This window comes from Polyodon spathula, chromosome 42, assembly GCF_017654505.1.
Source record: "Polyodon spathula isolate WHYD16114869_AA chromosome 42, ASM1765450v1, whole genome shotgun sequence".
Taxonomy (NCBI): Eukaryota; Metazoa; Chordata; class Actinopteri; order Acipenseriformes; family Polyodontidae; genus Polyodon; species Polyodon spathula.
The window spans coordinates 689,546-704,258 of record NC_054575.1 but is presented as its reverse complement, the minus strand read 5'-3'; the positions used below and the strand labels follow the sequence as shown (position 1 = coordinate 704,258).

General features: G+C 41.2%; 1 protein-coding gene across 1 annotated transcript in view; it reads left to right on the top strand.

Moving 5' to 3' along the window:
• The window catches only part of LOC121305251 (nuclear factor of activated T-cells, cytoplasmic 4-like), a 37,957-nt gene extending 30,901 nt beyond the window's left edge, over nucleotides 1–7,056 (top strand). Inside the window, exons 5-10 of the mRNA XM_041236808.1 lie at nucleotides 168–340; nucleotides 712–852; nucleotides 1,062–1,117; nucleotides 2,484–2,610; nucleotides 4,020–4,871; nucleotides 6,368–7,056. Coding sequence (XP_041092742.1) covers nucleotides 168–340; nucleotides 712–852; nucleotides 1,062–1,117; nucleotides 2,484–2,610; nucleotides 4,020–4,871; nucleotides 6,368–6,435 — 1,417 coding nt within the window. The 3' untranslated portion in view covers nucleotides 6,436–7,056. The remainder of the gene's footprint in view (nucleotides 1–167; nucleotides 341–711; nucleotides 853–1,061; nucleotides 1,118–2,483; nucleotides 2,611–4,019; nucleotides 4,872–6,367) is intronic.
• The last annotated feature ends 7,657 nt before the right edge of the window (nucleotides 7,057–14,713 follow it).

The following is a 14,713-nucleotide window of genomic DNA, read 5'->3' as shown; positions in this document are numbered from 1 at the left end:
TGGAAAACCTTTAAAAGCATCATATACTCATAAACCAATGCAAAGTTAAGGTGAGGCTTTTTTTTAAAGTTTGGGGTCTACTGTGCACAACACAGAATAAGATGAACTGGAGCAAAGTTTCAGCGTTTATTCTGGATCTGTTGTCCTCTGTTCTGTTCGATTTGCAGTATTGACTGTGCCGGGATTCTAAAGCTGCGGAATTCTGACATTGAGCTTCGAAAGGGAGAGACAGACATTGGGCGTAAGAACACCAGAGTGAGGCTGGTCTTCAGAGTGCAAATCCCACAGGGAGCGGGCAAAGTGGTGTCCATCCAGACTGCATCAGTGCCTATAGAGTGCTGTGAGTATGGGCTGAATCCAGAAATGCAAAAAGAAAATCCAATAATAAACTAGAAATTAGAAGTGGTCTTCAATTCAATGACACACGTTTCCACTAGAAGTCTTTCTCAGTGTCTTCAATTCAATGGCAAACGTTTCTACTAGAGGTCTTTCTCAGTGTCTTCAATTCAAAGACACAGGTTTCTACTAGAAGTCTTTCACAGTGTCTTCAATTCAGTGACACACATTTCCACTAGAAGTTTTTCTCAGTGTCTTCAATTCAGATTACAATAACATGTAATGTGTTACTTCCCAACACTGTTTATTGATTTGCAGTTGTTGATGTTTGCTCTATGGTTAATTGACTTTTGGTTATTGATCTATTGGTTCCAGCTCAGCGCTCGGCCCAGGAGTTGCCCTCTGTGGAGAGTTGTAACATCACTTCCTGCTCCATGGTGGGGGGGGAGGAGCTTGTGCTGACCGGCTCCAACTTCCTGCCAGAGTCAAAGGTCATCTTCATTGAGAAGGGGCCAGGTAAAGAGCTGTCTGTCTGTCTGTCTGTCTGTCTTTTCAGAAGCAGCCTTGGTGGTTGAAAAGGTATTAAAATGCCATTAAGAATGTAACTTCACCATAATGTGGGATGTAATTCTGCTTCACTATAATGAGGGTATCTTTCATAGAGGAAAGTGTGAGATTGTTTTGATAGCTCCATGTACTCACTATTTCTTTTGTTTGATTGACAGATGGTAAACTCCAATGGGAGAGTGAGGCCCAGGTAGACCGGGACAAAAGCAGTGAGGTAATCGTGACATCCTCACCACACTGTTGACACAGGTGGACAGTGATTAGAGGAATAGTTTTCTTTTTATTCCTGGTTAAATAAAGCCATTTTATGAACAAATTAAACTTCTGAAATGCAATGACAAATGTTTCTACTAGAAGTCTTTCTCAATGTCTTCAATTGAAATACTTAGAAAAAAGAAATAAATTCAATGACTAACATTTTGACTAAAAGGTTGCATTAAAAACACAGTGTCATTGAATGTATTAATTTTCTTGTAGTATATATATATATATATATATATATATATATATATATATAAACACAGACGTTACTAATAGACACAAAAAATAAAGGAGACGACTTAGTACAGAGGGAAGGAGATTACTTCACACAGAGAGTGGCGAGAGTATGGAATGGGTTACCTAGAGTTACTAAGCCATGCTTCAGATGCTGAATCATTGGGATATTTTAAGATCTAACAACATTTTGAGATCAACCAGTTAATAGAAACCGGACGATCATTGCTGGCCTGAAGAGCCTCCTCTTGCTCAAATTAACGTCTGAGACTTTTTGATGGTTGTAAATAATCCCCCCCTCAATCAAATGATCATATTTGAATATTTACAGACGAGAGGAGGCCATTTGGCCCATCTGAGCTTGCCTGTGCTTAAAGTATTAGGCTTCAGTTATGTCCCCCATGATTCTTCTTTGTGCCTCCAGATTCAGCCGATCTTCGTAGTTCAATCCTTTAAGTCCTGGGATTAGTGTGGTTGCTCTTTGTTGGACTGTCTCCAGGGCCACAGTATCCCTTTGGTGCTGTGGTGACCAGAACTGGACACAGTGTTCCAAGTGTGGTCTCACCATTGCATTAAACACCCTCGTCATAACCTCCTTGGATTTGTACTCTGCACTTTTGGTTACATACAAGAGAGCTTGTGTACAATACGCTCCAACTACTACCAGTTATATAAATGCACATTCAAAAAAGCATGTTTCCAGTTTAGACTTAAAAGAATCCGGACTAGAGTTCCACAAACGAGGAACATTTTCTGACCTCAAGGAATGAATAAGAATATACAGAGTTAGTAGCTCTTAGCTCTTAGAGTGTGGCACAATCCATGAAGGACCTTATAAGTTATTACAACAACTTTAAAATCAATTGGGTAGCTCACTGGTAACCAATGTAAGGACCCTAGCACTGGAGTAATATGTTAAGAAGGACGAGTGGGAGAGAGCAGTCTGGCAGCTGTGTTCTGGACAAGCATAAGCCAAGGTCTTTCTCTTGGTGACCCTGTTCTAGTTCTATACCCCCCCAGCCACTCTTCATTTGAGGACCCAGGATTTCACAGTAAGCTTCCCTGCCTGTTTTCTCTCCCTGCAGTGTGAGCTGTGTGTGGAGGTCCCGGGGTACTGCAATGAGACGGCAAGCAAGCCAGTCCAGGTTTACTTCTACGTTTCCAATGGGAAAAGAAAGCGCAGTTCAACACAGTGCTTCAAATACCTGCCAGGTAACCACATTCCCAACTCAAGTCTTTCCAGCTTCTAAAGGAATGTAAATCCAATTTATACATTTGCCTGCTTGCAATAATTCTGAGTGGTTCTGGGTTCGGTTGCTCCATTATTTCTCAAAATCTGCATTGGACATGTATGTTACATGTATTTTATCTGGCTTTCAGCTTGCCTGGAGAATCCTAAGTGCCAGGCACCAGCCTTTCTTATTCTATTCAAATCACATAACAACATGACCCCTAATTTAGAGTAGGTGAGGCTTGCAGCATTGAAAGTGATTGGAATGAGGGAGGCTTTCAGTTCTTTTGTCACAGGAAATAAGTTAGCATTTGCTTTTTTGAGCCTTTCTACGTATGCGCAAATCGTAGAGCTTAATGCAAGGTTAAACGTCCACTTTAATTCTTTAATTCAGACTGTTATTGCGATCTTAGTAAATATGTCTTAAAAATGCTGTCAGGATCTTTATTAAAAGCAACATTAGACTGTATTTATTTAAGTTAAAAAGAAACTAAAATACAGCGAGCTATTGCCTGAAGATAAAATGTATTATTAATACAAATTAAATGTAAATATACATTAAGATGTCACCTTTTTAAACAAAAAAATACTGTCTGCAATACACTTTGACATTTAGGATTTTTCAGACAAGCTCAAAGCCAGGTAGATTTAGAGACTTCTTTTTTTTAATAATTCAAAGAAAACCCAGAACCACTGAATGATTGTAAATACAGTACGGGAATCCATGAAAGAGATTCTAGCACACACAATAATTCCATTTTGCACATAGGTCTCAAATGTGCAGTTTTGAAAGAAACACATGCTGTAGCACACGTGTAATTTCATTGTAAACATGATTTCTGATACTACTTCGGTCCTTTCACATCAGCAGTATCTTCTGTGTGACTGGCTGAAAGCAGGTCAGTCAATAGGGGAAGCAGCTAATTGGTTAATGACAGGAAAGAAGCTAGTGAAGGGGTGGAACAATTTCACCCTCCGGGTGACCCAGGAAGTGCATGGCTTGCAAACAGTGATTTATTTAACCTAGAGTTATCTAAAACATGCATTTCTTTTAAAACTGAACATTTGAGACAAATGTAATCAATGACTATGAATGGTGAAGAAATGTTATCTCTTTAAAATGACATTCAAAGATGGGACAGCCAAGATTTTAAAAACCTATTTCTTCACAAGCCCCTTTCCCATCAGCCATTGGGATTGACCGGAAAGCAGTTTGACATCACTCGTTCATTTCCATCAGCACCAAAGATCCATTTTAACTGGGACTCTTGTATAACCATGTACCTTTCTTTACCTTTTAATTTGAGATGAAAATTCAAACATACATGGGTCTGTAGGACCGCGTCATTGGTGGCAGAGTTCAGTTTGTCCAATTCTCTTTTATTTCCAGTGATGTTCAAAGAAGAACCTCCACCAGTCCTAATGAGTAATCTGCAGTGCCCTCGAGTGACAGATCCCAGTAATTCCAGAGTGTCACTGCCTTGCCAGTCACTCGACCCAGGAGGTGGACAATACCCAGCAAACCCTTGCTACCAAAGAAGAGAGAAGCCCTCGAACCAGCCTGACTATCCCCACGGCTTCCTGAGCCCTGCTCCCAGACGTTTCCCATTCCGGGAAGAATTAGAAAACGTGGCGGCCAATTTTCTGGATCATCTTGACTACGAGGCGGAGCCGGGGGTCAACGGGCTTCTCCTCCCTCACTTGCAGAAGCCCGACTCGACCCCGAGCCTCGCGTGGCTGGACTCCCCCTATCAATCATCGTCTCCCTCCTCCCTGAGCCCCTACGCACAGAACAGTCCCGTCTCCAGTTCCCCTCAGTCGATGCTGTGTGGACCCAATCTTGGTTACCCTTCGGAGAGCTTTGAAGGCCTCCCCTTGCAGATGGGGTATGCCATAGATCAGGTGCCGCCGTACGCTCTGCATCGGGTGAATTTCTGGAGCAACGATTCGTTTCCCGGGTATCATGCTGGAGCTCAGGAGCAACACCTTCCACCATATCCCTCATACCCCTATGCCAATTCCTCTGCAGAGTTAGCCAGTCCCTCGGAAAAGCCCTCGGGCGACCTGTCTCTGCCCGAACAGACACCCTTCGACTCAGAGTCTCACCAGGATCCTGTGTACCAGGGTAAGGGTAGAGGCGATGGGTCGCAATACATTGTGGAGAGAGAGGTGAAGTCTGGATTCGAAGGATACGGACCTCCCTTTAGGAATGTTCCCATTCAAGGGATCACTCTGGAAGAAGGTAAGAGCTGACACACAGTGGGATACAGCTGGGTGACAGGGGTATGGGAATCTGCTCCGAGAGAGAGAGAGAGAATGATTTGAGTCAAAACACCACACAGGTGCCCAAGTTTATTTACAAGCTTTACAGTTTGCTTTTCACAGACAGTGCCAGTTAGCTGTCATGACAGTACCAGCAGTGGTAAATCCTAGGGCGGGGTTAAGCTGGTGGAACCACGTGTCTAGAACACGGGCAGGAACACAAACAGAAGTAATAGAGCACTAATAAAACCAGTAACACCTGCCCACTCTCCACACACGTTTCTAACCCATTCCTGCCAAATGTTCAGTCATTCAAGTTGTAACAAACTGTATTTAAAAACAGACTCAGTATAACTGAGTCGCTTCAAACATCATTTTCTTTTTTGTTTTTGTTTTTACTGTCCCCTTATTTCTGGGTGGCAGCTCTTATTACAATATTCAGGGTTAGGGTTAGAAGGCTGTGTTCAGGGTCAGCGTTAGGGTGAGAAGGCTCTGTTCAGGGTAAGGGTTAGGGTGAGACGTCTCTGTTCAGGGTCAGAATCCAAGTTGCCATCTCATTTTGTTATGGGGACCTTATTATCTGGCGCCATAGCACCAACTCAGTAGATTATGCCCCCCTAACCTAGCACCAGAGCCATTCCTCCCTGTGGAATCACTGTGAATAACTTCACACAGCCAGGAACCTGCGCTCCCCCGACTGTGTGACTCACCCTGCACACCACACCATAGTGTCTTTACCAGGGGAGGCTCGGGGACCCCTGCGCTCCCCTGACTGTGTGACTCCCCCTGCACACCACGCAGCCTGTGCCTTTACCAGGGGAGACGCTCGGGGACCCCTGCGCTCCCCTGACTGTGTGACTCCCCCTGCACACCACGCAGCTGTGCCTTTACCAGGGGAGGCTCGGGGACCCCTGCGCTCCCCTGACTGTGTGACTCCCCCTGCACACCACGCAGCTGTGCCTTTACCAGGGGAGACACTCTGGGACCCCTGTGCTCCCCTGACTGTGTGACTCCCCCCTGCACACCACGCAGCTGTGCCTTTACCAGGGGAGGCTCGGGGACCCCTGCGCTCCCCTGACTGTGTGACTCCCCCTGCACACCACGCAGCTGTGCCTTTACCAGGGGAGACACTCTGGGACCCCTGTGCTCCCCTGACTGTGTGACTCCCCCCTGCACACCACGCAGCTGTGCCTTTACCAGGGGAGACACTCTGGGACCCCTGCTCTCTCCTGACTGTGTGACTCCCCCCTGCACACCATGCGTCTGTGCCTTTACTAGGGGAAACTTCCAGGGACCCCTGTGATTGAATGTGTTTGAGTAAGTGGTCAGATAAAGTCAACTAGATACAGAAAAAAAATGATTCACATTTAATAATGCAACAGAACCAGTAAGACACGGGAGAAATGAAAAAGATACACACACAGAACAGTGTTAGTACTGCAGTAGATTTACTGGGGTTTCTTTTGTTTTTCACAGTGAATGAATTTATTGGAGAAAGTCTGACACAATTTCCTGAAACAACTCTTGGAGGAAGACCAAACTAAAGAAAACTGCTTGGGCCAGAAACTGAGTCAAGTTGACAATTCTTTTATCTAGTTACTTTTTCTGACAGTTGTTTTGGCTAGTGTCGCCTTCAGTGAATTGCAGCGGAAAAATGTGGGGTAAAGCATAGGTAAGCACTGTAAGGCCCAGGCATATGGTAAAGCTTGTTAAACATTGCAAACCATAATAATCTATACTAAATGCATAGCATAGCCAGGCATGGGGGAAACTGCCAAATGACTGTGCAAATTTACCAGAGTAAACTTTAATTAGGGACTAGCCGAAAACTTGTGTCGATTTTATTGAGTTTCTCTATAATGGGAAGCAGATGGATTTTAAAGGTTTAATGAAAGCAGCCAGACTCTTAATATACAAGCTAAATATTTTACAAGTGGAAGCTAGTTACAGCTTAACTATACCAGCAAAAACTCTCTCTTTCTCCTAAATACCTTGACTGCGTTTGATGTGTTTAAATTATTGTTTGATTTTTATACATATATAATTATATGAATTATATTTTTAATAGCTTTCATTTTGTAATACGGTATTTTATGCATACAACATAAAACACATAAATAAACATTACATTTAATAAAGAATGCCTTTGCTACCTACTTTGTGTAAATGTTCTCAAATAAAGACAATTAACTATACACCACTTTGTCTGATCTTTATCATGTCTTTTCTGGGTGGTACCGGTAATTTTGCAGATCACTTTTGATCCAGAAATTTATCTGGCAAGTTTGTTTCAGCAATTACTTTTTTAAATGTTTCATGCCTCTGAGTGTTTCATGCTCTAAGTGCATTAGAGCAGCTGTTCTCAAACTTTTTGGGCTGCATCCCCTTTCCTCTTCTCTGTGGTACGGCAGATTTGATACCTTGGGAGGTTTTTTCACAGCACGTTCACAAAAAAAGTCACAGTTTTGCATTTATACTTTTAATTCCAAAAGCAGTTAAATAAATGTCTACTTAATTAAATCTGTCTGCTAAAACAGTATCTCATTTACAGTCACTCACTGCAGCATCTACAATGTCACTGCAGCAACCTGGAGAACAACAAAGAAGGCCGTCTGATCAGTTACAGTATTTATCGTTCTTCTATTGCCCTTAATTGTAAGGGACCAGTTTATGATAAGCATTTGTATTCAGTTTTAAAACTACAGTTCACAACAGTGGAACGATCACAGTGCTATCACGCAGTAACTGCAAGGCAGTATTGTGAAATCTTTAACATTTATTATTTCAGACTGTAATAGACTAGCAAGCACGGGCAAAGCCAGCTCAGTTTGATACGGTGCAAAATGTTTTAATGTTTTATTTTGTTTCTGGACTTTGCAATACCTGCACGATGCCTGCATTAATAGTCATAGCTACACTGTGTCAACAATAACAATCAGCAATTTTGTTCCAGACTTTCAACAAGTCTAACACAAACTGTTTTGACTCTTACTTCATTAACTTCAAATAAAAACACAAAAATGTTTAAAATAAAAAAAGAACAGTCCTACTACAGCAGCAGTCACAGTTTACACTGCCTCTTGGTTTCTGATCACATCTTTAATCCCACCTTCTTTAAAACCATTTGTGGAAATGTTCGGTCTACTTTTAATGTTTTCAAGCAAAATGGCTTTATCACTGCCGTTCTCATATCCACTTTGATATCTGACACATTATTTGTCTTGTCCAGCGCTTCTTCAATCTGTTCTTTATACCAGTCTGCCAGAGGGCAGGATCGCTACAAGTACTGTATGCAACTCTCATGATTGGTGGAAATATTATTGACGATCCAATCAAAATAGCCAATAAAGCCCAAATAAATTATCCGCCCATTATACGGTATAGCCTAGGCTAGATGTGTTCTATAATAATAATAAAAAACAATAAAAACATTAAAACTTTTTAACACCCCCCTAAGGACGCAGTCTGCACCCCCCAGTTTGAGAACCACTGCATTAGAGAATGATAAATGAAAATGATTCAGCAATAAGAACAGGAAAGCACAAGGGTCTCAGAGATACATCGATCATCAAGACAGTCTCTAGTGATGGGAAAAGTGAAGCCTCCTGAACCACTGAACCCTCTGAATCATTCGGTTCGCAAAAAGATTCACTGAGCCGAAGCACATGCAGAGCTTCCTGCTCTTCGGCGCCAACTCTTGGTAGATCTGAACAACTCAATACAGTGAGAGTTAAGGCAGCCCTCTGTCTCCAGAGAGAAGGTATTTAGTGAAGTGGACAACTGCACAAATGCTCAGAAAAGACAATGTGTTATATAATGACATTTCATACACTTTTGACGTACAATATCAAGCAATTTCATTTTTAATGTTCTCAGTTAATTGGGCATCTATGATTTAAATTTCATTGTAAAGGAACAATTCAGTGCTTTTTCTAAACAGAGCTCGGCCGTTGCTTTTGTTGAAATTGCCTGGAATATTTATTTTACACATCAACCACACATGCGATTAACCAATAAAACCTTCTTAAGTAGTCATACTAGAAATATAAACGCGGCGTCCAATCAGAAACAAGCTCTTGCTGATTAAGATGGCAGTGTATTTTGATGTGAGGCCGTAATCATTGTGTAAGATGGTGTTGAGTATTTTGATTCATGCTTACAAGCAGATTCTTCAGTGGTGCATGTTGTATAGATCTAGCTATAAATTAGAGAGGTAGACAATAGTGGGTACAAACTGGACAAAAACTCCTCCGTTATGAAACAAAAGACTCACAGATGCTCTTAAGAGACGGCCTTGTTGTGGCTCAAACACAAGCCGTGCTCAACTTTTTAGTCTGTTCCTTTTTTTGCTTATTAGCTCCCCAGATTTGGAAAAAATGTGTTCACAAGCAACTGATGTTACTTGCTTAAATATTTGCACAACAAAGATGTGGGTATTCACAGAGTTAGCAGACCAGTAGACCAGTAAACTGCACGCAGTAGGGATTCAAGGAAACACATGTACATGGATTAGGGAGTGGTTAACATGTAGAAAACAGAAAGTACTGATTAGAGGAAAAACCTCAGAATGGAGTGTGGTAACCAGCGGTGTACCACAGGGATCAGTATTAGGTCCTCTGCTATTCCTAATCTACATTAATGATTTAGATTCTGGTATAGTAAGCAAAGTTGTTAAATTCGCAGACGACACAAAAGTAGGAGGAGTGGCAAACACTCTTGCAGCAGCAAAGGTCATTCAAAATGATCTAGACAAGATTCAGAACTGGGCAGACACATGGCAAATGACATTTAATAGAGAAAAGTGTAAGGTACTGCACACAGGAAATAAAAATGTACATTATAAATATCATATGGGAGATACTGAAATTGGAAAAGGAATCTATGAAAAAGACCTAGGAGTTTTTGTTGACTCAGAAATGTCTTCATCTAGACAATGTGGGGAAGCTATAAAAAAGGCCAACAAGATGCTCGGATATATTGTGTTGAATTTAAATCAAGGGAAGTAATGTTAAAACTGTACAATGCAGTAGTAAGACTCATCTTGAATATTGTGTGCAGTTCTGGTCACCTCGCTATAAAAAAGATATTGCTGCTCTAGAAAGAGTGCAAAGAAGAGCGACCAGAATTATTCCGGGCTTAAAAGGCATGTCATATGCAGACAGGCTAAAAGAATTGAATCTGTTCAGTCTTGAACAAAGAAGACTACGTGGCGACCTAATTCAAGCATTCAAAATTCTAAAAGGTATTGACAGTGTCGACCCAAGGGACTTTTTCAACCTGAAAAAAGAAACAAGGACCAGGGGTCACAAATAGAGATTAGACAAAGGGGCATTCAGAACAAAATAGGAGGCACTTTTTTACACAGAGAATTGTGAGGGTCTGGAATCAACTCCCCAGTAATGTTGTTGAAGCTGACACCCTGGGATCCTTCAAGAAGCTGCTTGATAAGATTCTGGGATCAATAAGCTACTAACAACCAAACGAGCAAGATGGGCCGAATGGCCTCCTCTCGTTTGTAAACTTTATTATGTTCTTATGTTCTAATTGATTGGATTTGCAGAACTGTCAAGATAAGGATCACTTATGTACCTCTGCACTTCAACAGTGCCGTCAGAAGTAACGCTGTGCACTCCCTGTTTGTTTGACTTTGAAGTCAAACCTTTCCCAAAGACTGGCTGCTTGCTGTGGCTATCATTGTCTCTGTTGCTGCTTCTTGTTTAGCAGTTGCAGGGGAGTTACTAATTTGTGAAGCACACTCTGCTGTCGGATGTCTTACAGATTCTTGCGCATTTGTGGAATTTCCAAATGCAAGGACTTTGAAACGCGCATCAAGAAGAGCACAAACACAAAGCATTCTTATTGTTTCCACATTAGCACACCTCCTCTGTATGCTTGCTGTAGCTCTGCTGTCAAAACTTCTGCTGTAGGGTAGGTGACAAGCACACGTTTCTGTGATAACACACATTGGAGCATTGTGCTCAGTGGAATTATTTTGGATACTGAAACACTTTTTTTCTGAAGACAGCTCTGAAGTTGCTGTGTGATTGTAAAAACCCAAAGGCACTGATTAATAATGCCTCATTCAGCTGAGCTCAGGGGAACAAGGTCTGACTAAAGAGTCAAGAGCCATAGCAATGCATTCTGTTTGATCCACAAGCCTTTGAAACATAAGTGCTGTTGCATCTAGTATTGACCTCCTGCACTCGCTTTGCTGTGGTTTGTTAAGTTGCATTAGCACTTTTGTTATCTTTTCTTTGGCATTTGTACTTGATATGAAGAATCCAATTATTTTCCTTGCCTTCAGTCGGATAAGCTCCAGGTCTGATGTATTCTGCAAGGCATTCTTCACAATCAAGTTTGAAGTGTGTGCAAAACAAGGTAAATTGCAGATGTTCATTTGCCAAACTGCTGCTACCATGTTTGCTGCATTATCAGTGATAAAGGCACCTTTTCACAGATGTTCCAAGTGTCCATTACATTCTGTGGTGACTCTATTATGTGGTTGGATGTATGCATTGTTTTAAAATAGGAGATGTGAAGTAAAAAAACTGGTGAGTTGGACCTGGTCGGTAATTAGGTGACACGTCACTGCAACATTTGCTTCAGTGCTGATGGATGTCCGTCGTCAGACAAACATGGTCAGCTCTCTCACCCCTTGTTCTCTGTTTATGGATTACGTACTGACAAGTAACCATGTTCTTCAGAGTGTGTTTTGGGCATCCATGAGTCTTACAAAGCTTCTAAAGCTTAATTCGCATTCTCATTCTAATTTCATAGTAAAGTAACTGCGATACTCCATCCTTGTCCCTCTGTGGTGGAATGACCTGGTCACAGATATCAGAACTGCACAGTCCCTGATCACCTTCGTACGCCTCCTCAAGACTCACCTGTTCCATCAGCACCTGCTCTCAACCACACTGGACTATATTGACCCCACCCACTGCTGTGTCTCTCCCTGCTTTGCACAATGGAATGGACTTCCTGCAGCGCACCCTGTGATTCAGCGCTTGCCTTGGTGAACAAGAGCCACTGCACTTATACTGTCCTGCACTTGAACTCTGCTGCCTCCTGCATCCCTCTGCAGGCACAGCTTGTATTGCTCTTCATGTAAACCTCTTAACTGCTCTCATGCTTATTTATACTTTGCATTCCTATTTGTTTTTGTTGTGATGTATCTTAACCATAAGAGACATTGCTCTTAACTATAACTGTATGCTCCGAATTATAACTTGATTTGATTTATTGTTTTCCTATGCGCTGTAAGTTTTGATTATTTTGTTACTTATCTGTATTGTATGACCTGTAAGTCTAGAAAATGAAGAAATGAAGGTGCAACACTAATAATTATTTCTCAGAGTAAAAACAGCAACGTTTCGGACCAAAGACCATCATCAGACTTCACATAGATGAGAAGTCTTTAGTGGTGTGTGACAGCAACAGAATGATTCTTGGTGATAAATCTCCCTCCCGACCTGTGAGGGCACTGGTAAAGGGAACAGAGTGCCCTGGACTGGATAGCCAAACAATTCATTCCCAGGGTTAGGTGGAAGTTGGCCATCTAGAAAGGGGGCGGAACTAGAGTACACCAAGTCATCGACCTGGAAGGTAAGCGACGTGGCAGCCGCGGATAGGAGGAGCGGTTGCAATCGTTAACCAAGGGGGCGTGATTGATAGTACAAAAAGGAGACATAGCAAGGTGATCTGTTCCTTTGTTATGATTATGGGCGAAGCAGAAAGGAGTGTGATTCCAATAGACCACTGAATCACCTGAAGCCTCAATAAACAATTGAAGCACTTGTTTGTTTCATATGAAGCACTGAAACATGCCGGTAATTGATTTGTGCGAAGCCTCAATGGAACACAAAACAATTTGAAAGGCCTGAAGCCTTTGTTTTCTCTGAAGCCATCATCATGATTTCATAAGGCACTGCATAATTTAAAACTGCTGATTATATGTATACGTGTAGTGTCCCAATATTGGGGTCAGTTTTTCAAAGTTTTTTTTTTTTTTTAATTATATTTTAATTTTAAATTCACAAAATACAAATCATTGTTACAACAATGAAGTAGGTTGCTTGGATTTATTCACATTACAAATAATCATGATTATGAAGGTTTTTGAAGTTTACAGCCTTAAAAAACAAACATACCATGATTTATGACGTAATTAAAAAACATTGCAGGGAAATAATACACATGTTTATTTCTCATATTTTATTACAGAAACGATGACAAATCACTGTGTTATTTAAAATAATTAAATAGAACAAACAATAAAAAAAAGAACAAGATAATAATTTGAGAAAATAGAGGGGGATCGACCTGGGTCGCCGCACATTCCTTCCGCATTGCTGTAAGCCTCACTCATAAGTGTCGAGTGCACACTGCACAACAATGACGTAAGATATTATTGAGTATTTTTGGGATATGCCTGACCAAAGTAGGTATTTGCTGAGCATTTTATGTCAGACCTGCCGATAGGTCCCTGTCACAAAGACATCTGGAGTGGGTGGAGTCAGACCAGAGCCAGGAAATAAGCAGCAGAGAGGTGTGGCTTGGTGGAGCTGAGCGAAAGTTTTCGCTCAGCATTTAATAAACAGAACAGAAAATAAAAAGGTTGTACAAACAAACACAAACACAGAACACGGCACATTTGCCAAAATAAACAGACAAACAAAACGGACTAAACAAAACAAACAATGGACAAACAAACACGGTGAGCTTCTATTTAACGATTACTTTTGTTATTATTTCTACCTCTGTCTCCTATCTCGTTCTCCACTCACCGAACACCCAACCCCGAGTGAGTGAAAACATGCTGCTTTTATGCAGCTGTACCAAGACTCGATTGCTAATCAATCATTCAATTGGAGTCTCGGTGCAACTGCATGTGAATTAATAAAGTGCTCACATATTATTACTTTTTACTTGCACGTGAAGTGCTGTGCAATCCTCATGCCTAAATACAAATATACATTTTAAACACTCGTGTTACACAGACTCGTTTATATCCCGCGTACCAATGACTATACACCAACATTTTAAACACACCACACGCAACACATAACAGATAATATACACAGGGGCGGGCACTTTGTCACAGTCCCTCAGTGGAGTCAGTACGTTAACATGGCAAGGACAAAATTGTTAGTATTTTAAAACAATGTAAAATAAAAACAGATCCTTTCAGCTTGACTGAAACACCACAGTGTGAGCACTGTTGAAAAGAGTATTTATTGGGTTTCTGCCAGGTGTAAACATTTAAAAAATTGAGACAATGTGAGTGCCATTGAATAAATACTTAAAAAATGTATATTGGTACACGATACATTTATAAATGCAAAATAAGCCATGAAAAATAACTGATCAATTATAACCAATTCACCATAAACAAAGAAGCTGAACATGCTGAAAGCGTTGCATCCTCTGCATGTGTCACTCAGTCATGTACTGTAATATAACACTTAAGTTAAACCTTAAATGACAAGCATTAAGAAATATTACACCATGCAGTAACTGCTGTAGGGAGGGAGTTTTGTTTCAAGATATCTTAAAAAAGGGAAGATGTTATAAAAAATGTACATCTGTAATTTTGATATTGTGGACATTGCCATTAAAAAGATACAGCAGGGGGCGGAGTTGAGACAGCGCAGAGTTATTTTTTCCTCTGTCACTGTCAGGGCAGTCTAGGGTTGCCACCCATTCTGGTTTTGCCTGGATTGTTCTCTTTTTTGAGGCAGGTGTCCTGGGAAATCTGTAAGACTATGTCATCAAAGTATGTGATTTATTTATTTATTTATGTATTCCGTACGCAATGACACT